Raw genomic sequence first — 19,686 nt, forward strand, 5'->3', positions numbered from 1 at the left:
GACTTAGGCCCGTCTGCAGTCAAGACACCACTGAGCCAAACTGCCCCCCCCCACTACCACCACAGTGAAGGGTCCTGGGAAGGACAACAGCAGCACACCAGAGACAAGCTTGGTTTGCATAGTCTGCACGTTTAATCACTTTAAACCTCTAACATTATCTTGTGTCCATTAAATAGAACCAACAATGCCAGGCCTGTTTAAATTACAAGGAAAAAAAAAATCACTGTGCACCAACCCAGTATCTTACAAAACCAGCCGGGATGGCCACGAGGGGTGGGCAGGAGAAGAAGGGGCACCCCTGGGCAGGTTGGCTGGGTACCAGGAGGGGCTAGGGAAAAGAAAAAGGGGGTCCCAGGCGGGAGGGGACTGATTGTCCTACTGGGAGGGGCGCAAAAGGCACATCAGAAGAGGGCTGGGGGCATCCGAGGCCACGCCTTCTCCACCAGGGCACAGTGTTAGAAAGGGCTTGGTGCTGCCACCTGCCCACCCCTGGCACCGGAGAGCCGGCGACCCATAAGCCCTTGGCACAACCCCATTTGAAACAGAGATGTCAGTCTACCCTCCTACCACGACCCCTTTCCTAGAGCCCACCTGGCCAGCCTGCCGCCTCTTCAGGACATGGGGCTCAGTTAACCCCCTACTCCTCAGCAATAGGCTGCAGCCCCCATACCTCAGGGCTGCGCAGCCACGGAAAGGGCAGGGTGGGCATGGGTGTGAGGAGGTGAATGGTCCAGCTGCTACCCCCATTAAAAATACAAAAAAAAAAAAAAAATCAGCATCTAAAGTGAAATCATCACAAAGTGAAAATATATCCTCAAACAGCTCCTGAGATCCCCACAGGGGAAAGCAGCATCGGGTGGGAGGCGGGAGGAGCCGGCTGGGCCACCGTCCCCTCCCACCACCCACCCAGGGGCGCCGGTACTGTGAGTGCCAACAGCCCAGGCAGCCCCGGGCTCAGAAAACAGGGCCCTGGCAGGGGGCGGGGGAGGGTGCCATAGACAGGATGGTCAGGACACCAGCTTAAGGCCCCCAGAGCTTTAGCTTGGCCCGCGCCAGCCTAGCTCAGCCTGGCTCCCAGCTGAAGTGGAGGCCTGGAGTGCGGAGGCAGGCTGAGAGCACGGACGGACGGACGGACGGACGGACGGGCGGGCACGCTGGAAAGGGCCTGCTTGGCTTTGGTCCCTCCTACAACTGCAGCTTCTGCGGAGGCTCATCCAGGAGCCAGAGAGGGGCAGGGAATGCAAAAGCCCTTGGAGAGGTGGCCGCCTTCTTCAGGTACCTCCTGGCCAGCCTCCCTGTAGCCTGGATGGGGACCATTATTGCTTTCTGAGGGGCAGGAAAGGGGCAGGGCTGTAGCCTGGTCAAGGGCCCAGAGAAAGGCCGCCCCTCGTCACTCCGCAGGAACTCCAGCTGGGCCTTGGAAGCTGCCCTAAAGATTTCACTCCTTTCTCCACGTGGAGGGGTGTAGGGGTGAGGCTCCGGGGACCCCACCTCAGGCAAACAGGTAGGCCCAAGGATGGGGTAGAAAGCAGTGTCTGCCCCTCTTGCCTCCCAACTAGGGTCCAAACCCAGTCCCAAGATAAAAAAATACTTTGGTGAATTAAAAAGTGCCCAAGGAAGGGATCAATTTGATAGGGCGGGCAGTGGGCTCGTCAAAGGGCGCTCTGGTCTTTGATAAAGGCGGTCCTCTCGCCCCGGCCCTCGTCCTCTTCTGAGTCAGATGGGCACTCCTCCTGCCAGGCTTCGGGGGGCAGCCCCTTGTAGGAAACGAGGCCACGGTCCATGGTGTACACCTTCACTCCCCGGAAGCTGAAGCCGGAGCGCAGCTGCAAGACCAGGAAGACGGTGCCGAAGACCAGCACGATGAAAACGCAGCTGAGGCCGGCCACCACCTCAGGCAGGTGAGAGGGCAGCAGCCCGGTCTGCACCCGGGGCTCCACCTCCACCTCTGGGGGGAGTGCGGGAGGCGGCGGCTGCTGAGGTCGCGATTCGCGGCTGCTCTGGCTCTGCCGGGAGCAGGTTTGCTCCACAGGGTCCAGGGAGGCATGGCTGGGGCAGCTGAGGCAGTCTGTGGCAGCTGGGCCCTGGCATGTGGCACAGGAGGCGTGACAGGGGGTGCAGACGCTGGCACGGATGACCTCCACATCATTCTCCGTGCTGTAGTGTGTATCAAGGACTTGGGGCGTGAAGCCTGGTGGGCAGTGCTGGACACAGCTTTTCTGGTGCAGTGAGAAGCCTTCCTCGCACACTGCCGGCACAAGAGAGGAGGGTGAGCATTAGTCAGGTGGACTGTGGCCTCTAAGCCACTGACCAAGGTCCATGGTGGCTCTAGAGACCTACCGTCCCCAGAAGCCTCTTTCCTTTGGCTGCCTGAAGGTCACTGTCCCGACTCCACCGTCCCAACCCCATTGCCCCCGACTTTCCCAGCCTCAACCACATCCACTACTGACCCACGCAGGCCTGGCTGGACGTGAGGGTTTTGCAGCCGCTGCTTTCAGGAGGTGTGGAGAGCCCCTCAGAGGCTGTGCCATATAGTACCAGAGTGAACTTGGTCAGCGTCCCTATTCCGGAGTTGACAGGAGACAAGGTAAGGGCGTGAGCATCCTGTCAACACCCCGAGCCCACCAGCTCCTCTTCCCCTCCTCCACCCTCCAGTGCCTCCACTACCGTAGTTGCTGGCTTCGCTGGTGTTTTCAATCTCGAGGACCCACTCGCCAGAGGGGTCCTCATCCCAGGAATGAGTGGTCATGAAAGCCCAGTCATTAAACCCGTCAGCGGAGTAGTCATGGGGTCTGCAGGAAGAGAGTTCCATGTAGCCATCTGAGGTCTAGAGGGGACACCTGGCCCATGACATACGGGACATTCTCCCCATGTGGCAACCTCAGAGACTGGAAATGCCTTTCAGGAAGGCTGTTTCCCAGATGTTCTTAACCAGGGGACTATTTCACAAGGGGACACACAGCTGGCATGATAAATGGGTCTAAGGCAAGGGATTCCTGTGATGAGGTCGTCCCAAAGGGCCTGGCTGTCCCTCCCCAAGTGTCCCTGACCTTAGCTAGTCTTGGGGATAAAATGACAGAATGAACCAGGAAATAGGCGTGCAAAGGGAACATGGGGTGCACCTGGGAGCCAGCAAGGTGGAACGGGTGCCCAAGGGGCTGGTGAGGTGGATGGCCAGGTCCCCACGGCGATTGTAAGACAAGGTGAGCCGAGCCTGAGCATGTTCCAGCCGGGTGATGTGGTTGGGCTCGCCTAGGCACGCCGTCACAGACTTGCGCACCTCTAGCCGTTTGCCAATGTCCCTGTGCAGAAAGCACCATGGGAGTCAGCAAGCCAGCAGTGACCAGCGGGCGCCCCAGAGGCTCTCAGGCCCCATTTGCTCCCCCCCGCCCCCCCCCCGCCAGGGCCAGTCTTTACTTGGGCTCCACTAGGATGTCAATGACGCACTTCCGCTGGGGGGCCACTGTTGTCCAGTTCTGGGCCAGGGCCACCATGGCACCGGCATCCAACAGCCCGTAGCCATACGAATGGCTCACTGTGGAGGCAGGGAAGGGTCAACAGGGAGGCAGGAGAGCCCCATCCTCCGTCAGAGCCTAAACCTCTGGGTCAGCATGCCCTACCTTTCCGGCCCACACCATTGGTGGCCCAGTCATTAGCATTGAGGTGGGCTGGCTTTGAGGTCTGAACCACCAGGTGCTGCATGTCTCGCCAGGTGAGGTTCTTACTGAAAGGGAGGAAAGGCTGGGATCAGGCTTCTTGGAACTCGGCTGGAGAAAAGAGCTTCTTTCTTTACAGGGAGCGCCGCTGGGGACAGGCAGTTGCTCGCCCACTTACTTGGCCTCCAGGGTGAGAGCGATGATGCCAGCCGCCAACGGGGCAGAAGCCGAGGTGCCGGTGTGAGACTCTGTGCACTTCTGCCTCAAGTCAGTCGTCACCTGCCAGGGACAATGTGTTGAGACCGCGATGGATGTGGGGGGCCTGTCCTTCTGTCTACAGGCCCTGGGGACCCCACACGGCCTGGTGAATTAGTCAAGACACTTGGGTCGCAGCGTCTACCTTGCTAACATGCATAGCCCCTTCTAGGGCCAAGTTTCTCAAGGAATAAGGTGGATCAATTAGAGGTTGGAGTACAAGGGATGTTTTCAGGGAGACTCTGGACTTCTCAGGGCTTCAGAGATGCTTCTGCAGCCCTCAAGAATCTAGGAGGAATCCCCAGCTCACAGTACACATTCCATAAGGTTGCTCTTCTCCAGCCACGCAGGGACGAGAGCAGATGAGGTCTAACGGGGCCTGAGCAGAGAGCAAGAAGCCTCCCTTCCCAGCCCCCAGCCCCCAGCCCCGGGTAAGACTCACAATCTGCTTCTCGTTCTGGTTGCCACTGCTGTAGGTGGTGGCCAGCGTGGAGGAGCAGGCCTCACTGTACCAGGGCACATTGCCGAACTGTGTGGCACTGCTGATGGACAGTGTGTAGATGCTGTTGGTGTAGCCGTCACAGTTACAGCTGTCGTGTTCCCGGCCCCCGTTCCCTGAGGCCCAGACAAAGATGGAGCCCAGCCCTCCGCGACCCTGCGAACAAAGTGGGCTGAGGTTACTCATGATGGGCGTGAGTTTGCGGGGGACAGGGTATGGAGGGGCAGTAGGAAGATGCTATAGCAGCCTGGGAGGGCGGGAGCCTCCATCTCTGGAGACTCTGAGCTCACTTCTTAGATCCCCCAAAGATCCCTGTACATCAGTATGTGTGCATGCTTAGGTCTGTGCGTAAGATCACATCAGACTAGGTTTACCACCAAAATGCTTTGAGTGGCCATCCCCACAGGATGGGGTAATGGATGGTTCTTGTTCTTTGTTTTTGTTTTTGTTTTTTTCTATCTCTTAAACTAAAAAAATTATTACATGTGCATGGTCATGCTTGCCACGGTCACCCATGTGGTGGTCAGAGGACGACTGTGTGGAGTGGGTTATCTCCTTCCACATTTATACGGGTACCGGGGCTTGAACTCGGGCCATCATGCTGTGTGCAGATGCTTTACTTGTCAAGCCATTTCTCTTAGACCCCTGTCGCTCATTAGCTGTGGTGGTGCTGAAATCAAACCCACGGTCTCAGGCCGGGGAGGCAGCTCCAGGGCAGAGGACCTGCCGAACACATGTAATGCCTAGGCTCAATATAACACTGAAAATCTTTGCCCCAATTAAAAAACAAACAAACAAACAAAAAAAAAGGAATCAGGGCTAGAGAACCAGCTCAACAGTTAGGGCACTTGCTGCTCTTGCAGAAGACCTGGGTTTGAGTCTCAGCACTCATGTGGTGGCTCACAACCATCCATAATCCCAGTTCCAGGGAATCCCAACAGGCATGCATGTGGTGCACATACATGTAAACTATTAAAACATTTACACATATAACATAAAAATAAATAAAATTAAAAAAACAGGATCTTATTCAAAGGTACACTGTCAGTCTCCAACTCCTTAATGTTTTAATAACATTTAGTTTAAAAATTTTTTTTTAATGTGCATTGGTGTTTTGTCTGCATAAATATCCGTGCCAGGGTGCCAGATCTCCTGGAACTGGAGTTACAGACAGTTGTGAGCCGCCATGTGGGTGCTGGGAATTGAACCCTGGTCCTCTTGAAGAACAGCCAGTGCTCTTAACAACATGCAGAGCCATCTTTCCAGCCCATAAAATTTATTTTTATTATTTAAAATTTTTATCTTTATTAGTATGAGTGTTTTACCTGTATGTATGTACATGTACTACATGTGTGTCTGGTGCCCTCAGAGGCCAGAAGAGGGCATCAGATCCCTGGAACTAGAGTTACAGACAGTTGTGAACCACCACGCGGGCTCTCTGCAGAGCAGCCAGTGTTCCTAACCACTGGACAGCTGTCCAGCCTCAGGCTCGGTTCATGTGACCTCTTGTGTCACTATTAAAATGAAACACAAGAGCCAGGCATGGTGGTGGACACCTGAAATCCCAACAGGCAAGAATCTGAAGCAACAGACTCAGGAGTTCGAGGCTAGCTTGGGTTACACGGTTACATGGCACATTCCAGGCCAGGTTAAACCACATAGCAAGACCTTATCTCAACAACAAGGGCCAAGGAGTACACGCCTTCAATCCCAGTACTGCAGAGGCAGCTGGATCTCTGTGAGTTCAAGGCCAGCCTGGTCTACAGAGTGAGTTCCAGGACAGCCAAGGCTGTTGTTACACAGTGATTGGAAAACCAAAAAAAGGAAAGAAAAGAAAAGAAGGAAGGGAGAAAGAAGAGAAAAAAATCAAAAACAAAAACAGACTATCTAAAATAGAAAAATAAGGAAGAGAGCCAATGGAGAAGACAGAACTCAGCCAGCCTGATTTCCAGGGCTCGCACCAGACCCCTACTTCACCTGGCTAACTCCCCGAAAGAAGGCCTCCTCGGCGAGACGGGCTGGCCCATCCACGGTCTTGCCATCGTCCTCCGGGCCCCAGCTGGCGCTGTAGATGTGGATGTGGTTGGGGTTCAAGCCCAGGGAACGAGCTTCCACTGCGTCAGTCACCTCGCCGTCCAACATGCGCACCCCTGGCCGCAGAGTGGGTGGGAAAAGGGGTGCTGCGTGGGTCCAGCTGCCAGGGGCACCCGTAGGCACAGGCCCAGCCTGAACCCCAGGGAGGAGCAAGAAAGAGGAGAGGCCAGTGCTGGGAAACCCAAAGCCTCATCTACCGTCTATCACTGCCTTTCACAAACAAGACACAGAAAAGGAAAGAGGTTATGACCTTCTCCCCAAGCCTACACACTCTTCACTACAAAGAACCTTGGGCCTCGGCGGAGCAAGGGACCAGGCTGTGCTATGACAAGGGGAGACTTCGGTTAAAAGGCCCCCACCCCACTCTCCCCTGCCACCAGCACTGGGATTCCAGCTTTTCCGTTTGCTTAGGACCTTCCATAGACTAGCATGCTGCCAAAAGATCCATGGTGGAAGGTGGCGGGTGGGCAGAGAAAACTTCCAGGAGAGGTTCCCCCACCCTCAGTGGACCCAGGGCCGCGGCTCATACCCACCTCCAATCCGGGCGTTGTACGCCACGCCCACACCACAGACGCCATTGTTGGCCACTGCTGCCACTTCCCCGGCACACCGAGTGCCGTGCCTGCCAGGGTCAAGAGCGCAGCATGAGTGGGTGGGTGGGGTGGACAGAGTGGGGCAGGGCAGACACAGCGCGAGGACTGGGAGGTCAGGAAGGACCTCGGGCCACTCCATCACCCCTGTGTGCACGCACTTCCCTGTGGGGCCTGCGGTTCTCTTTGCTCTAATCAAAGCGTCCCATGGATCCAGGTGTGGTGGAGCTCCGAGTTTGAGGCCAGCCTGGTCTACAGCGCAAGTTCCATGACAGCCAGGGCTACACATGGAAACTATGTCTCAAAAGACCAAAACCAAAACTCCCTTGGGGAACCAGGACTATAAACAAGACTCAGTTGTGGGTTTTTTGTTAGTTTGTTTTTTTAGAGACAAAGTTTCTCTGTGTAGCCTTGGCTGTCCTGGAACTTGCTCTGTAGACCAGGCTGTCCTGGAACTCACAGAGATCCACCTGCCTCTGCCTCCCCAGGGCTGGGATTAAAGGCGTGTGCCACCGCCGCCTGTCTTTTTGTTTGAGATAAGGTCTCACTATGCAGCCTGGCTGGCCTGGAACTCCCTAGGTAGACCAGGCCTCAAATTCATGGAGATCTGCTAATATCTGGTTAGATTAAAGGAGTATGCCACCATGCCCAGAAGACTTCAGTTTTTAGGAGGGACATGTGACATCAGACTCACCCTTGTGTCCTTCATGGACAAGAGGAAGAGGCTCAGAGGCCAGGAGCTTAGCATTCCTCACCTGTTGTCATTCATCTGTGTATACCGAGGCTGTGGGTCAGGGTCCTGGTCGTTGACATCAAAACTGGCTCCAGGATCCTGCAAGAACACAGCCGTCATGAGGAGCGGCCTAACCACAGCGAGAGAACACAGCAGCCCCTAGAGACCCTCCCAGGCATCACAGCACCCGCCTCCATTCCTCACATAATTGCCCGCCAAGTCAGGATGGTTCTTCTCGATTCCGTCGTCCAGGATGGAGACCACGATGCCGTGACCTGTGAAGCCCTGGGCCCAAGCTTCCTTCACGTTGAGGTCTCGCTGAGTGACGCCAGACTGCGGAGACAAGCAGCCCATCAACGGAGAACCCACTCCACCCCCAAACCTCCATCTCCATCCATCCCAGCTCTTAAAATGCCACTGCTGGTTCCCACTGGGAATGCAGATTCTGGGAAGGCAGGATGGGCTAGAGCAGTGGTTTTCAACCTGTGGGTCATGACCCCCCAGCAACCCTGTCTCCAAAAATATTTACGTTATACTTCATAACAGTAGCAAAATTACAGTTATGAAGTAGCAACAAAAATAATTGTATGGTTGGGGGTCAGCACAACGTGAGGAACTGTATTAAAGGGTCGTAGCATCAGAAAGGTTGGGAATCACTGTGTTAACGGCAGAAAAGAGAAAGGACCAGAAGCCTCAGAGTGAGGCTCATTCACTCACAGCACCTCGCAAAGGTAGGGGGAGGCCCAGAGCCCCGGAGGTGCATACCAGGTACCACTGCTGGGGGAACTTGGGGTCTGTGGGCTCCTGATACACGTCCCTCTTGGTCCTTCGCTTCGCTACCTGCTGCTCCAGCCACTTTACCTAGGAATGACACAGGTGGTAAGGGGTGTGTATGGGGGCACGCAGTGTTGGGGGGCTTAGAACAGAAGGGGTGGCAGCCAGAAGGGCCAGGGCCGTACTTACTTGGGGCTCCCTCTGTAGCCGGCTGTGCCGCAGGCGGTGAGGCGACAGGGACCGCTTTGTCACTGCTCTGTGCCAGAAGTGGTAATAGTCACCGAAGATCTGCAATAAAGCAGTGAGACCGAGATGGCCTTCCATCTGCCAGGCCCTGGGGGAGGCAGAGAAGGGGGCGGACGAGGCTGCTGGGGATGCTCACAAGGTGGGAGGGGGGCATCTGTTCTCTGCTTAAGACCCGCGAGAACATGCAGGGGGTAGAGGGGGCACCCTTACTGAGATGAAGGTCCACTAACGGGCAACGCTGCAGACCCCAGCCCAGCCACCCAGAACCTGCCTCTTGCCCAGATGCCCTGGGAGACCAACTGCTTTATAGTACCAACGCCCCCCGCCCTCCCCTCCCCACCGCGGGGCAACGTCCTGAAGTTACAGCAACAGGGCCAGGTCAGCAACCTACCAGGCCCAGGTTGTGGAACCCATGCTTCCGGGCCACGCTGTCCGCCACAGCCCAGCCTCCAGGGATGTGCACAGCCCAGGTGTTGGTGAAGACCTTTTGGGCACGAGCATCAGGTGCCAGCAGGACCAAGGCTCCTGCTGCTGCTACCACCCATAGCAACCAGGGCCTCAGCTCCATGGGGGGGCCGATGACTGGGACCCCGGAGCTCCCGTCTCCCTGGCCTGGTCACAGGGCCTTGGCTGCCACGTGCCTGCTCACTGCCGGGGGCCCGAAGCTGACTGGCGGGGGCATGGGGCCGAGATGGGCAGGGCTGGGGGCACAGGAGGAGGGCCGGCCCTGAGGGAGCAAGAGGAAGAAAGGAGGAAGAGTCAGCCCGTTCTCATCATACACTAATACTGTCCTTCCTGCCTTCAAGGCTTAGTCAGGGCCCAAGAGGAGTTTCGGGGGAGGTGGATAAAACAAACCCAAGGGGCTGGGGGTGGCTCTGTAGGACAGTTTCTACTGCCCAAGCAGAGGACCTGAGTTTGGAGACCCAGGACCCACACAGAAAGGAAGACTTGGCAGCCCGCATCTCTAACCCCAGCACTGGGGGCAGAAAGAGACACAAGAACCCCTGGGGCTTGCTGGCCGGCCAGACTACCCAAATTCACAAGCTGCAGGCTTCGGGGGGGGGGGGGGAACCCTGTCACAAAACAAAACAAAAACCAAAGCAAACCAAACAACAACAACAAAAAACCCCAAACTAGAAACAGTGGTCAGGGCTGGAGAGAGGATGGCTCAGTGGTTAAGAGCACACATATACAGCCCCTGTGGAGGAGCAGTGTTCTGGTCCCAGCACCTGCACTGGACGGTTCGCAACTGCTTATAACTCCAGTTCCAAGGGACACAACACCCGCAAGCCTCAACACACACACACACACACACACACACACACACACACACACACACGCACGCACGCTCCACAAACCCCCGCGCTGTCTCTGGACCCACCATCTCCTTCCACAAGCCTTTCTCCATTAAGAATACAAGCCGGGCTTGAGTCATTCAAAACAAAAAACAAACAATAACCAAAGAAAGAAAGATACATTAGAAAATGGCATGTACACACGATTCCATTTTGTTTTCTTAAAACTATACATGTATATTTATGCATAACCAAAACAAAATCTGGAAGGACACACACTAAAATGTTAACAATGGCTCCGTGGAGATGGTGAGAATTATGTGTAGCAACTGTTACTTTTCTTCTTTGTGTGTTCTCATAATACCTAGGTATATTTTATAAAAGAATAATGTTAGCTCTTAAAAAAATCAAAGGGTCTGCCCAGCTCATCAGGGTGTCCTGGTTCAGCAGAAACGGTGAGCTGTAGGGAGCTGTTGGAAAGGACTCTCAGTCCCTGCGAGGAAGAGTGGGTGACTTCGGTTGGGAGGGAGGCTGGGAAACCACGCTCTGAGCACAAGGGATTCCTGAGGCTTCACCCCTCTCCGGGACTGAGATGACAGCCATCTTTAGAGGCAGGCCCCAGAACTGCCCCCTCCCTTGTTCCAGACCCACCACCTTGCGTAATCTGAGCCGGGCAGCCGGGGCAAATGCTGACTGCTGAGCCAGGAACACCAAGGTGAGGCTGAATCAATAGTCCTGAGCGTTGTTTTTCTTCCTTCAGCAAACAGCCGGTAAGACCTCTCCACCGGGCTCACATAACTGTCCCCTTAAGAGGCCTCTGACTAGCCACAAGCCAAGCTCCTGGGGTAGGTGGAAGCTAGGAGACGTTCCAGAGGCTGCTGGGGTACCCTGTCTCTGTGGCAAGCTTCTGTGTCTGCCCAAGGATCCTGATGGCCCTGCCATTCCCCTGTCCCAGCCCAGAGGCGGCCATGCCACCAGGCGGTGAAATGAAGCGCCTCGGCACACGCCGCTGCTGGGGAGCTGGACAGATGTGCTTGCCTCTGGAAACTCCTTGATTCTCCAGGAGCTACAACAGGCCTCCCTAACCTCTGCATCTCACCCTACAGGCTGAGGGGACTCCACACACAATTCCTGGAGTATTTTCAGTTTACACCAAAATAACCTGACAGCTGATGGCAAGAGACATCCACAGTGCAGAATCCATGCCCGAAGGGCAGAGTCCAAAGGGCTCCCAAGACATGCCTGGGAGTTACAGCTCCATGTCCCCTTGGGAGATAAAGCCACTGTGTATATGACCGATCCGGAACTCCAAGCCCCCATTTAAGAAGATGAGGGGCTAAGAGGCAAAATCGTATGGAAACAGGGCCTGTTCTCTTGCCACAGCTAAAACCTTTTGAGTTTAAACACCAGGCAGACTCCCTGCCCAGAGTTGTAAGACCTGCTTACAGAATCCAAATTACGCCTGGGTCTAGCCCAGGTTCCGGCAAACTGTAGAGGCAGCCACAACTGCCCGGCGTTGAAGGTGATTAACCAACTATTTAATTACCTTGCAGCACTCCAAAGCAAGCAATCCAGCTCCAGGCACAACGGGCTCCCCCACCCCCAAGAAAGGCGATCTGCCTCCCTCCACCAAGTGTCCTCACCTATGGCAAGAGTAGGATATGGATTCCAGACATCAGACAGCCCTGCCTCAACATCTGACACAGAGGGAGGCCCACTCCCCCAACACACACACACACACACACACACACACACACACACACACACACACACACACACACACGGCCAATAGCGGAGAACAATGAATGAACAGGCTGCTCCCCACCCCCATCCCAGACTCTGACTCACCCTCTGGGTCCCAGTTGTCTCAAACCAGGAGGGTGGATATATTTCTAGCCTCTCTGGGTCAGTCTTGCCCAGCACTCAGCTCTGGGCCTGGCTACAGACTGAACTATGGTGCTGTTCCCAGCCTGGGCAAAGTCTTTCTCCCTCCCTAGAACCTGCCAACAGAGACAAGCACCCCGGGTATCAGAACTTCACCTACCACCAGGTGTGGCTGCTGTTTCCTGGGACCTGGCGACCTGGCTGAGACAGCCCCAGAGCAAGTCACTGAAGACTGCTGGGAAACCCAATCAGGTCCCCCTTTCCAGCAGAGGACCCAGGGCCCGTCCTGGTACAGGCATACAGACACACTCCTGAAATTCTAACTCCTAGTCCCGGCTCAACTACCGTTCCCTGCGGGATCTTAGACAAGTCATTTCCTCTTTCTGGGCCTCAGTTTCCTTGGTGGTTAAGAATGACTAAGGCAGCGGTTTTCAAACTTTTTTTTCTTTTTAAACCAACGAATCCTCTTTCTAAACACGTAAATTTTAGATAGAAGCCCGATACAGGAAACAAACACACACCGAATCTGCTGTGTCCACACCTGGCCAGCAGCCACAGGCCCTCCCTGGACCGCATCACCTGCGTTGCCCTGGCACTTCCCAAGTCCGAGAGAATCCCGGCGCTCCGGAGAGATGAAAGTCGGCTTCCCCCAGGCGCAAGGACCAGGGGCGGGGGGGAAAGTGGGCACTGACCCGGCTAGGGTCTGCCGTCAGACCTGTCTGGCAAGCAGGCCGCCCCTCCATCAGCCAGCCACCCGATGGGGGGCAGCAGGGGCCTCGGCCAGGCCTCGGCAGGAGGCCACCCGGATCTCCCCAAGCCGGCCTGCGCGCGCCCGCCCGCGGATCCCGCCCCCGACTGCTCCGGCCGCACAGGTGTGCGGGGCGCCCGAGGACCCCGCGTCCTCCCAGAAGCGCGTCCCGTGGGGCACAGGCCCGAGCCGCCGGGGCCCCGGAGGACGGCGGGCGGACGGGCGGGCGTGAGCACCCAGCGCCCGCGGAATGCTCAGCCCAGCCCGCCCCAGCAGGGGCCCCGCCGGCGTTTCCTGAGGTCAGAGGGCTCGCCCTGGCCCCAGCGGAAAAGTACCGGCGCGGGCCCAAGCCCCGCGCTCAGGTGGGCTGCTCTGCTCCCGTCCTCCCACCGCGGCGGCCGGGAACCCGCGGCCAGAGCCCGGCGGCCGCCGAGGCCCGGGGCTGCGCCGCCCGGTTCCACGCTCTCCCCCGCCCGCTCCGGGCCCGGCTCCGCGGCGCGCCGCCTTCCCGGCCCCGGGCCGCGCGCCCTCGCCGCTTACCCTGGGGAGCCAGGCGGGGAAACTTTTCCGGCCGAGCGCCGCGGCTGCTCGGGCACCCCCTCGGCCGAGCGCAGAGCCCGGCGGCGGGGGCCTGGCTCGGGCGGTCCCCGCGCCCGGCAGCGGCGTCACGGCGCGCAGGCGGGGAGGCGCGGCGGCGCGGCCTCGGCCCGGCCGGCGACCAGGGCAAGGCTCGGCCTGGGCTCGGGCGCGGGCGGGGGCAGCGGCCCGGCCGCGGCGGCGCGGCTTGTTTACTCGGGCCGCTGTCACGGCGGCGGCGGCGGCGGTGGCGGCAGCGGCCCCGGCTCCTCCTCCTCCTCCTCCTCCGCGCCGCGCCCCTCCCCCTCGCGGCGCCACCTCCGCGCTCCGCGGCCGCCGCCGGCCCGGCCCGCTCGCCGCCGCCGCCGCCGCCGGTGGCTGGCGGGCGGGCGTTCCGAGCGCTGCACGCGGCGGGCCCCGCGGCCTTAGGGCGCCCTGGCTACGGCTGCCGGCGGGGCGGGTAGGAGCGCGGTCCCTGCGCGCCACCCCCAGGCCCCTCGGGCTGCGCCGGGCTCGGCTCTCGGCCTCGCCGACTCCCGGGAGGGCGGGCGGGCGGTCTCGGAGACCCAGACCCGGGTGAGGAGCCCAGGCTGGCCCTGCCTTCCCCGCGATCCCGGCTCCAGAGCCCCGAGTTTGGGGCTAGTCCCGGGCAGCGCCCTGGGATGGCGGACCTGGGGCAACTCCACTCCCAGGTCGGACCTCACAGCGGCAGAGCAGCCCTCGCGCCTCCTGCTAGAGGAGTCACAGTTTTATTTGCTTCTGGAGAGACAGGTGGATAAACAGAAATAGCCCACCTCCTTTTATGTTTGGGCTTTTTTTTTTTTTTTTTCTCTCCTTCCTGCAACAACCGAGAGCCAGGCACCGGGCCAATCAGTTCACATTATCGCCTCCTTATGTACATTCTTTAATCCACATAGTCCGTTCAGGCTGATTTATTAATCCCACTTTACAGATAAGGAAACTGAGGCACGAAAAGTTTAAATAATCTCCCTTAAGTCACCCAACTGAGCAGGCCTCAGATTTGGCAGGGCTCCACTCCAAGCTACTTAGAATATACCAGCCAGAGCCCTTCCCTCCCTGGGTTCCTGCCCTAGAAAACGGCTGTGCTACTTGGCTGAGGTCGACATTCTGCTGGAGCTGAGAAAGAAGAGGGGAAACGGGCCAAGAACTTCCCAGGCTGGGTTGTTCCAAGGTCGTCAGCAGCCTCTGCCCATCCCTTCTTGCTCTTTGTGAGATAACCTGGCTACATAATCCTCTTCCATCCTCTCCTCGTGTGTCTTTAACGTGGGGCTCTGTACAGTCATAGAAATAAATGCCACCGAGTGCTAAGGAGCTAGGCACCATCCTAACCGGCTCCATGTGTTAACTCTTCTTCCGAACCACAAGCCCCGGGAAGTTCACACAGCGGTTATTTAGGTACCTTTTCTGCATCTTGGCTGTTTCTTCTGAGGATGGAATTTAGGCCCAGGGAGGTTAAATGTGCTAAGGAGCCAGGAGTGGTAGCACTTGCCTGCAATCCCAGAACTGGGGAGGCTGAGGCAGGAGAATGGCCACAAGTTTAAGCCAACCAAAATCCCAAAAAATGTATATACATATATATGTACACACACATATGTGTGTAGGAATATATGTGTGTATATGTATTATATATATAAATATATAGTATATATATAAAGTGATTCGTATGGAAAGTCATAGCAAAGTTGGGCTCAAATCCCTGTAACACTATTGTGCCAACCTTAAATTCCCAGAGCCTCGATTTACCCCTCTGTAAATGGAAATGTGTATGCAGTTAATGGACTCTGCTATAATTTGAGCACCCTTAAAAACACTGCAGACATGGAGTCCTGAGGGTTAGTAGATAAGTCTGTCAGTTGTTCCTGCTGCTCCCGGGCTGTGCGTGCTTTCTCTTAGGAGGAGCTGGGACCTGCGGGGGACACTTGTGGGGGAACCCCTACCAGCGCTCACCAAGCACAGTTGGGAGAACAATGTTCCTGTGGTAAGACTGAGGCAGGAAGTGAGTCAGAGTCCTTCCTCAGGCTGTGAGCAACAGCACCCATTTAGGGGAAGACAGGGCTGGCCCTATCTAGCAAGGGAGTCCCCCCTCAGTGCCCCTCCCAATTGTCCTGTGACCTAAAAGAAAGGTCACCCCAGAATGAAAGCCTCTGTGGTTCCACCCATCCTGGGAGGCTGGCCCAGAGGAGTCTCAGTGGATCTGTGGAAGGGAAGAACCAGCCAACCCTGAAGGCTGTACCCAGGCACGACTGTTTTCTCTTGCCCAGCCTTCCCGCCCGATACTGCTTTGAGAGGTTGAGGGAATCTATACAGGCACCTCACTGAGGAGGAGGGCTATGTGGAGGGACCCAGCAGGTGAGCAGCTGCCCGGCTTACCCCGCGGCTGCTTCCACTCTGTTCTGCTCTCGTTTGGAAGTTCTCGTAGAGTGCATTTGCAGCAATCCGGCTGACAAGAATCTGGAAGCCTTTCTCAGACTAGTTAGAGGGAGATGCCTTGCCTCTGAAACAGGTCCTGTGGGCAGGTACTGCATCCTCAGCACCCTCTACCCACTGAGCTGAAGCCTGAGCATCCAGGAAGCTCAGCTGTCTCTCACACTCAACTCCTGTCCAGTCCCCTCTGGAGACACTTATCTGTTTTACAGAATCCTTTGGATTTGGAGTGACTGGCGTCTAGAGATGGGGGAAGTGGGTCATGGGGGTGGGGGCAGGAAGAGGAAGGGTCGGATCTCTCTGTATCCTTAGATTTGGAGCTGATCCATAACTAACCATAGGGAGCCGTAGAGCTAAAATCCACTCAGTCCCTTTGTCCCCTTGAGGAGCTGTGGGAGTCTTTGCCTTTGGAACCTCCCCCACCCTGAGGCACCCAGAAGCCTTCAGTAGCAGTCCTGGGTTAAGTCACTGTACGCAGCATGTGTGTATAAAGGATGCGTCCTTCCCCAAGGGATGGGAGAGGCTTCTGTTTGCTGTGCTGGCTCTCTCTCTCTCTCTCTCTCTCTCTCTCTCTCTCTCTCTCTCTCTCTCCCCTTCTTTTTTCTTTTTCTTTCCTTCCTACCTTCCTTCCTTTCTTCTTTCTTTCTTTTCTTACCTGAATCTTCCGTACTGTCTCCATAGCTCCTATAAGACAATAACGAAAGCTCCGAGTCTTACAAAACAGAGTAAAGTGTGCCCATACTTCACCGTGTAGCTCCAGAGAACCCAGGGTCCATCCTGACTGCTTCTGCTTCCCTGTTGGCTGCTGGCGCTCCGGTGAGGCTCCTGCCACGCCAGGCAGTAACTTTCCAGTTCTGGCTAAACCACTTTGGGAAAAAACCCTTTATATGGCAGGCCGACACGGGTGTCTGTAGGTGGGGGAGGAGCTCCAAGCTAGAAGTGATCTGGCGGTGACATATCTGGTCACGTTGGACCTGGAGCCCGACGTGAGCCGTCCTTCTCGTGTTCATTTATTGGGGTGGGTCTGCACTTGCCTTTTCCCGCTGGCTCCTCTGCATCCCGGCCGCTGGAGGCTTGAATGGCTTCCTTTGGCCAGCTGCAGGTCCTCACCTTCTGTGCCCAATGAGTGATACCCACAATTAGGCACCTAATAAATGCTTTGGGCGCAGCCCTGTTTGCCAGGCATTGGCTGAATACCTGCTGGGTGTCGTGCCCTGGTTCCCTGAGGGCTTGTCCTCAGGAAGCCAGAGCTGCCTCTGACCTGGGACTCAGCAGGGTCCTTCACTTTACCTTTGTGACCTCGCTACTCCAACCAGCCTGCTGCTCCTCCTTCACCTTAACAGCTGGTCACCATCCCCGGACATTGAGCTTCGCCACTGGTTTGTCGTCCCGCACAGGGGGACGTCCCGTACAGTAGTTCTACACTATTGACGCCTTGGGTCAGCTTCGTCTCTATGGTGTGCACCGACTGGGCGCTGTAGAACATTGGCCACCTTTCTGGTCTCAACACCAGATGCAACTCCCACAGTAATAACACGCCCTAAGTTCCTAGACTTTGTCAGTTCCCTCCCAGTGACAAAATCACTCCCCCCAGGGAAACCTCTGACCCACAGTAAGGTATGGACAGGTCACAAGGTGGAGGTGGCTGTGCCGGTCTGGAGGCATTAGGAGTTTTGGCTGGGAACCGTATGCCCAGATGGCCCTCGGGTGCCAAGCCACCTTGGATGGCAGTATGACGATGGGGTTATTTAGTGTTCAGAGCAAACGATGTTACACATCTTCAGGACATCTGAGGACATCACTTTCAGAATGTTAATGACAAGGTGACTCAGGATCATACTCTATTGACTAAAGTGGGGAAATGGGTGAGACATCTTAGCATTAGACATGTCTTTAGAAAGCAGATCTATGATAGCTTGGGAAGTGGATAGGGAGGGCAGGAAGAAGCCTCGGTGATGATGGACATGTTCCTTATCTTGATTGTGGTGATATTGTCACGAGTGTGTACATGTGTCAAAACATATTAAGTTGTATGCTTTAAATACATGCAGTTTATAGTATGTCAATTATACGTTAATAAAGCTGATTTTTGGTTGCTTGCAGTTTTAGGGTTTCACAGATTACTCTGAAAATTCACTTAGGGAGTAGCTCATTTTTTGGTCCTACTATAAATGAGAGTTACTGTAGTACCGAAATTCACAAATGTCTGGTGTGATGGTCACATTTATAACCCCAGCCCTCAGAGAGGCTGAGGACTGGTGTGGGTTTGAGACCAGCCTGGACTACATAGGAAGACCCTACTAAAATAAAATAAAACTTGCTCATGGTGATGCACATCTGTAATCCCAGCACTTGGGAAGTGGAGGCAGGGGGATCAGGAGTAAAGAGCAGCCTCAGCTACAACCAAGTTGGAGATGAGCCTGGACTACAGCCTGTCTCCAAAAAGGGGGTGGGGCAGGTGGTAGGTTCAGGGGATAACAAGAAAGAGGGGGTAAGAGTGTGGAGAACAGCTGGCTGGGGGGTCATGGAGAAGCTGTTCCTCCGTCCTGCGGCTCAGGAAAGCTTAGTCGGGTCACATGACACCAGACTGACATGTCTGGAGCAGCATTATCAAGGCTTGAGAAATGAAACAATGAATGTAGTGTGGGTAGCCAGGAAAGAAACAGATGATTCTGGAAATGACAGGTTCCTCCACTAACTTTAATCCTTAAACCAAATACTGCAAGGGAAAAAGTCAGCTAATACCTGGGGGAGGGCGGTGCTTTCTCCACAGGGCCGGTGTACCTGGGGGAGCAGAGCCCGGAGCTCCGTGCCAGCCTGCCCCTTACGGGCTGCCGCCCACCTGAGGGGCTACACTCAGCACACGCGCCTGAGAGGCCCAGGAGGGAGGCCTGCGGGTGGCAACCTCTGCTAGGGGACCAGATTCCTTTGAGCCACTGGAGACTCCAAGGTCTTCAGGAGACCTGAGCAGAGTAAGGGGTTCACTCATCTAACTAACCAGGTTAGTTAGGTTAGTTGCTGTGATAAAACCCTGACCAACAGCTCCTTGGGGGAGAAAACAGCTTGCTTGACCTTATGCTTTGCAGGACATCACTGAGGGGAGTATGACAGGGACTCAGCCAGTGGGGCCTGGTGTAGCTGGAGTTTTCCTGCCTGGCCCACAGTCAGGACAAATCTTTGTCACCCGCCAGTCCCACAGCCGCTCAGACCCAACCAAGTAAACACAGAGACTTATATTGCTTACAAACTGTATGGCCGTGGTAGGCTTCTTGTTAACTGTTCTTATATCTTAAATTAATCCATTTCTCTAAATCTATACCCTGCCACATGGCTCGTGGTTTACCGGCGTCTTCACATGCTGCTTGTCATGGCGGTGGCTGGCAGTGACTCCTTCCGCCTTCCTGTTTTTCCTTTTCTCCTCTCTGTTAGTCCCACCTATACTTCCTGCCTAGCCACTGGCCAATCAGTGTTTTATTTATTGACCAATCAGAGCATTTGACATACAGACCATCCCACAGCAGCCTGGTGGCACCAGAAATGAAGCAGAGGTGAGAAAGAGGTGAGTGCTGTGTGCCCACTGGTTTCCTCAGCTACCTTCCTTACACAAGCCAAGGACCATATATGCTCAGGATGGTGTTCCAGGCCCCAGTGGTGGACAGGGCCTTCCTACGTCAGTTAGCAATCAGGAAAATGCCCACGGACATGTCCACAGGCTGATCCGATGGAGGCAAGTCCTCAGTTGAGGGTCCTTCTTCTTGAGTGTGAAAAGTTGACATTGACGGAGCATGGTCAGATGGTGGACTTCTCCCAGTGGGTTTGAGACCAGCCTGGTCTACAAAGTGACTTCCAGGACAGGCATGGTTATGTGAGACCCTCTAAACTCCTAAACTC

At 55.8% G+C, this 19,686-nt stretch overlaps 1 protein-coding gene across 6 annotated transcripts; it reads right to left on the minus strand.

The window, feature by feature from the left end:
* Positions 1–109: 109 nt before the first annotated feature.
* Positions 110–16,652, minus strand: Furin (furin, paired basic amino acid cleaving enzyme). 6 transcript variants are annotated; one of them, XM_076545780.1, is made up of 16 exons: positions 16,538–16,652; positions 9,239–9,574; positions 8,791–8,889; positions 8,593–8,688; positions 8,032–8,160; positions 7,850–7,926; positions 7,038–7,126; positions 6,388–6,560; positions 4,354–4,566; positions 3,835–3,935; positions 3,621–3,724; positions 3,418–3,535; positions 3,123–3,302; positions 2,668–2,792; positions 2,451–2,561; positions 110–2,248 (listed from the first exon to the last, which is right to left on the minus strand). In XM_076545780.1, the coding sequence occupies exons 2-16, from the start codon at positions 9,413–9,415 to the stop codon at positions 1,653–1,655; spliced, it is 2,388 nt and encodes a 795-aa protein (XP_076401895.1). In that variant the 5' UTR covers positions 9,416–9,574; positions 16,538–16,652; the 3' UTR covers positions 110–1,652. The 6 variants fall into 6 exon arrangements, with proteins under 6 accessions (XP_076401895.1, XP_076401915.1, XP_076401873.1 ...); XM_076545800.1 differs by lacking the exon at positions 16,538–16,652 and adding an exon at positions 13,315–13,454 and having other exon boundaries at positions 2,455–2,561; XM_076545758.1 differs by lacking the exon at positions 16,538–16,652 and adding an exon at positions 13,315–13,454.
* Positions 16,653–19,686: the final 3,034 nt, after the last annotated feature.

The sequence above is a fragment of the Peromyscus maniculatus genome, chromosome 1 (assembly GCF_049852395.1).
Source record: "Peromyscus maniculatus bairdii isolate BWxNUB_F1_BW_parent chromosome 1, HU_Pman_BW_mat_3.1, whole genome shotgun sequence".
In the NCBI taxonomy this organism is placed as follows: Eukaryota; Metazoa; Chordata; class Mammalia; order Rodentia; family Cricetidae; genus Peromyscus; species Peromyscus maniculatus.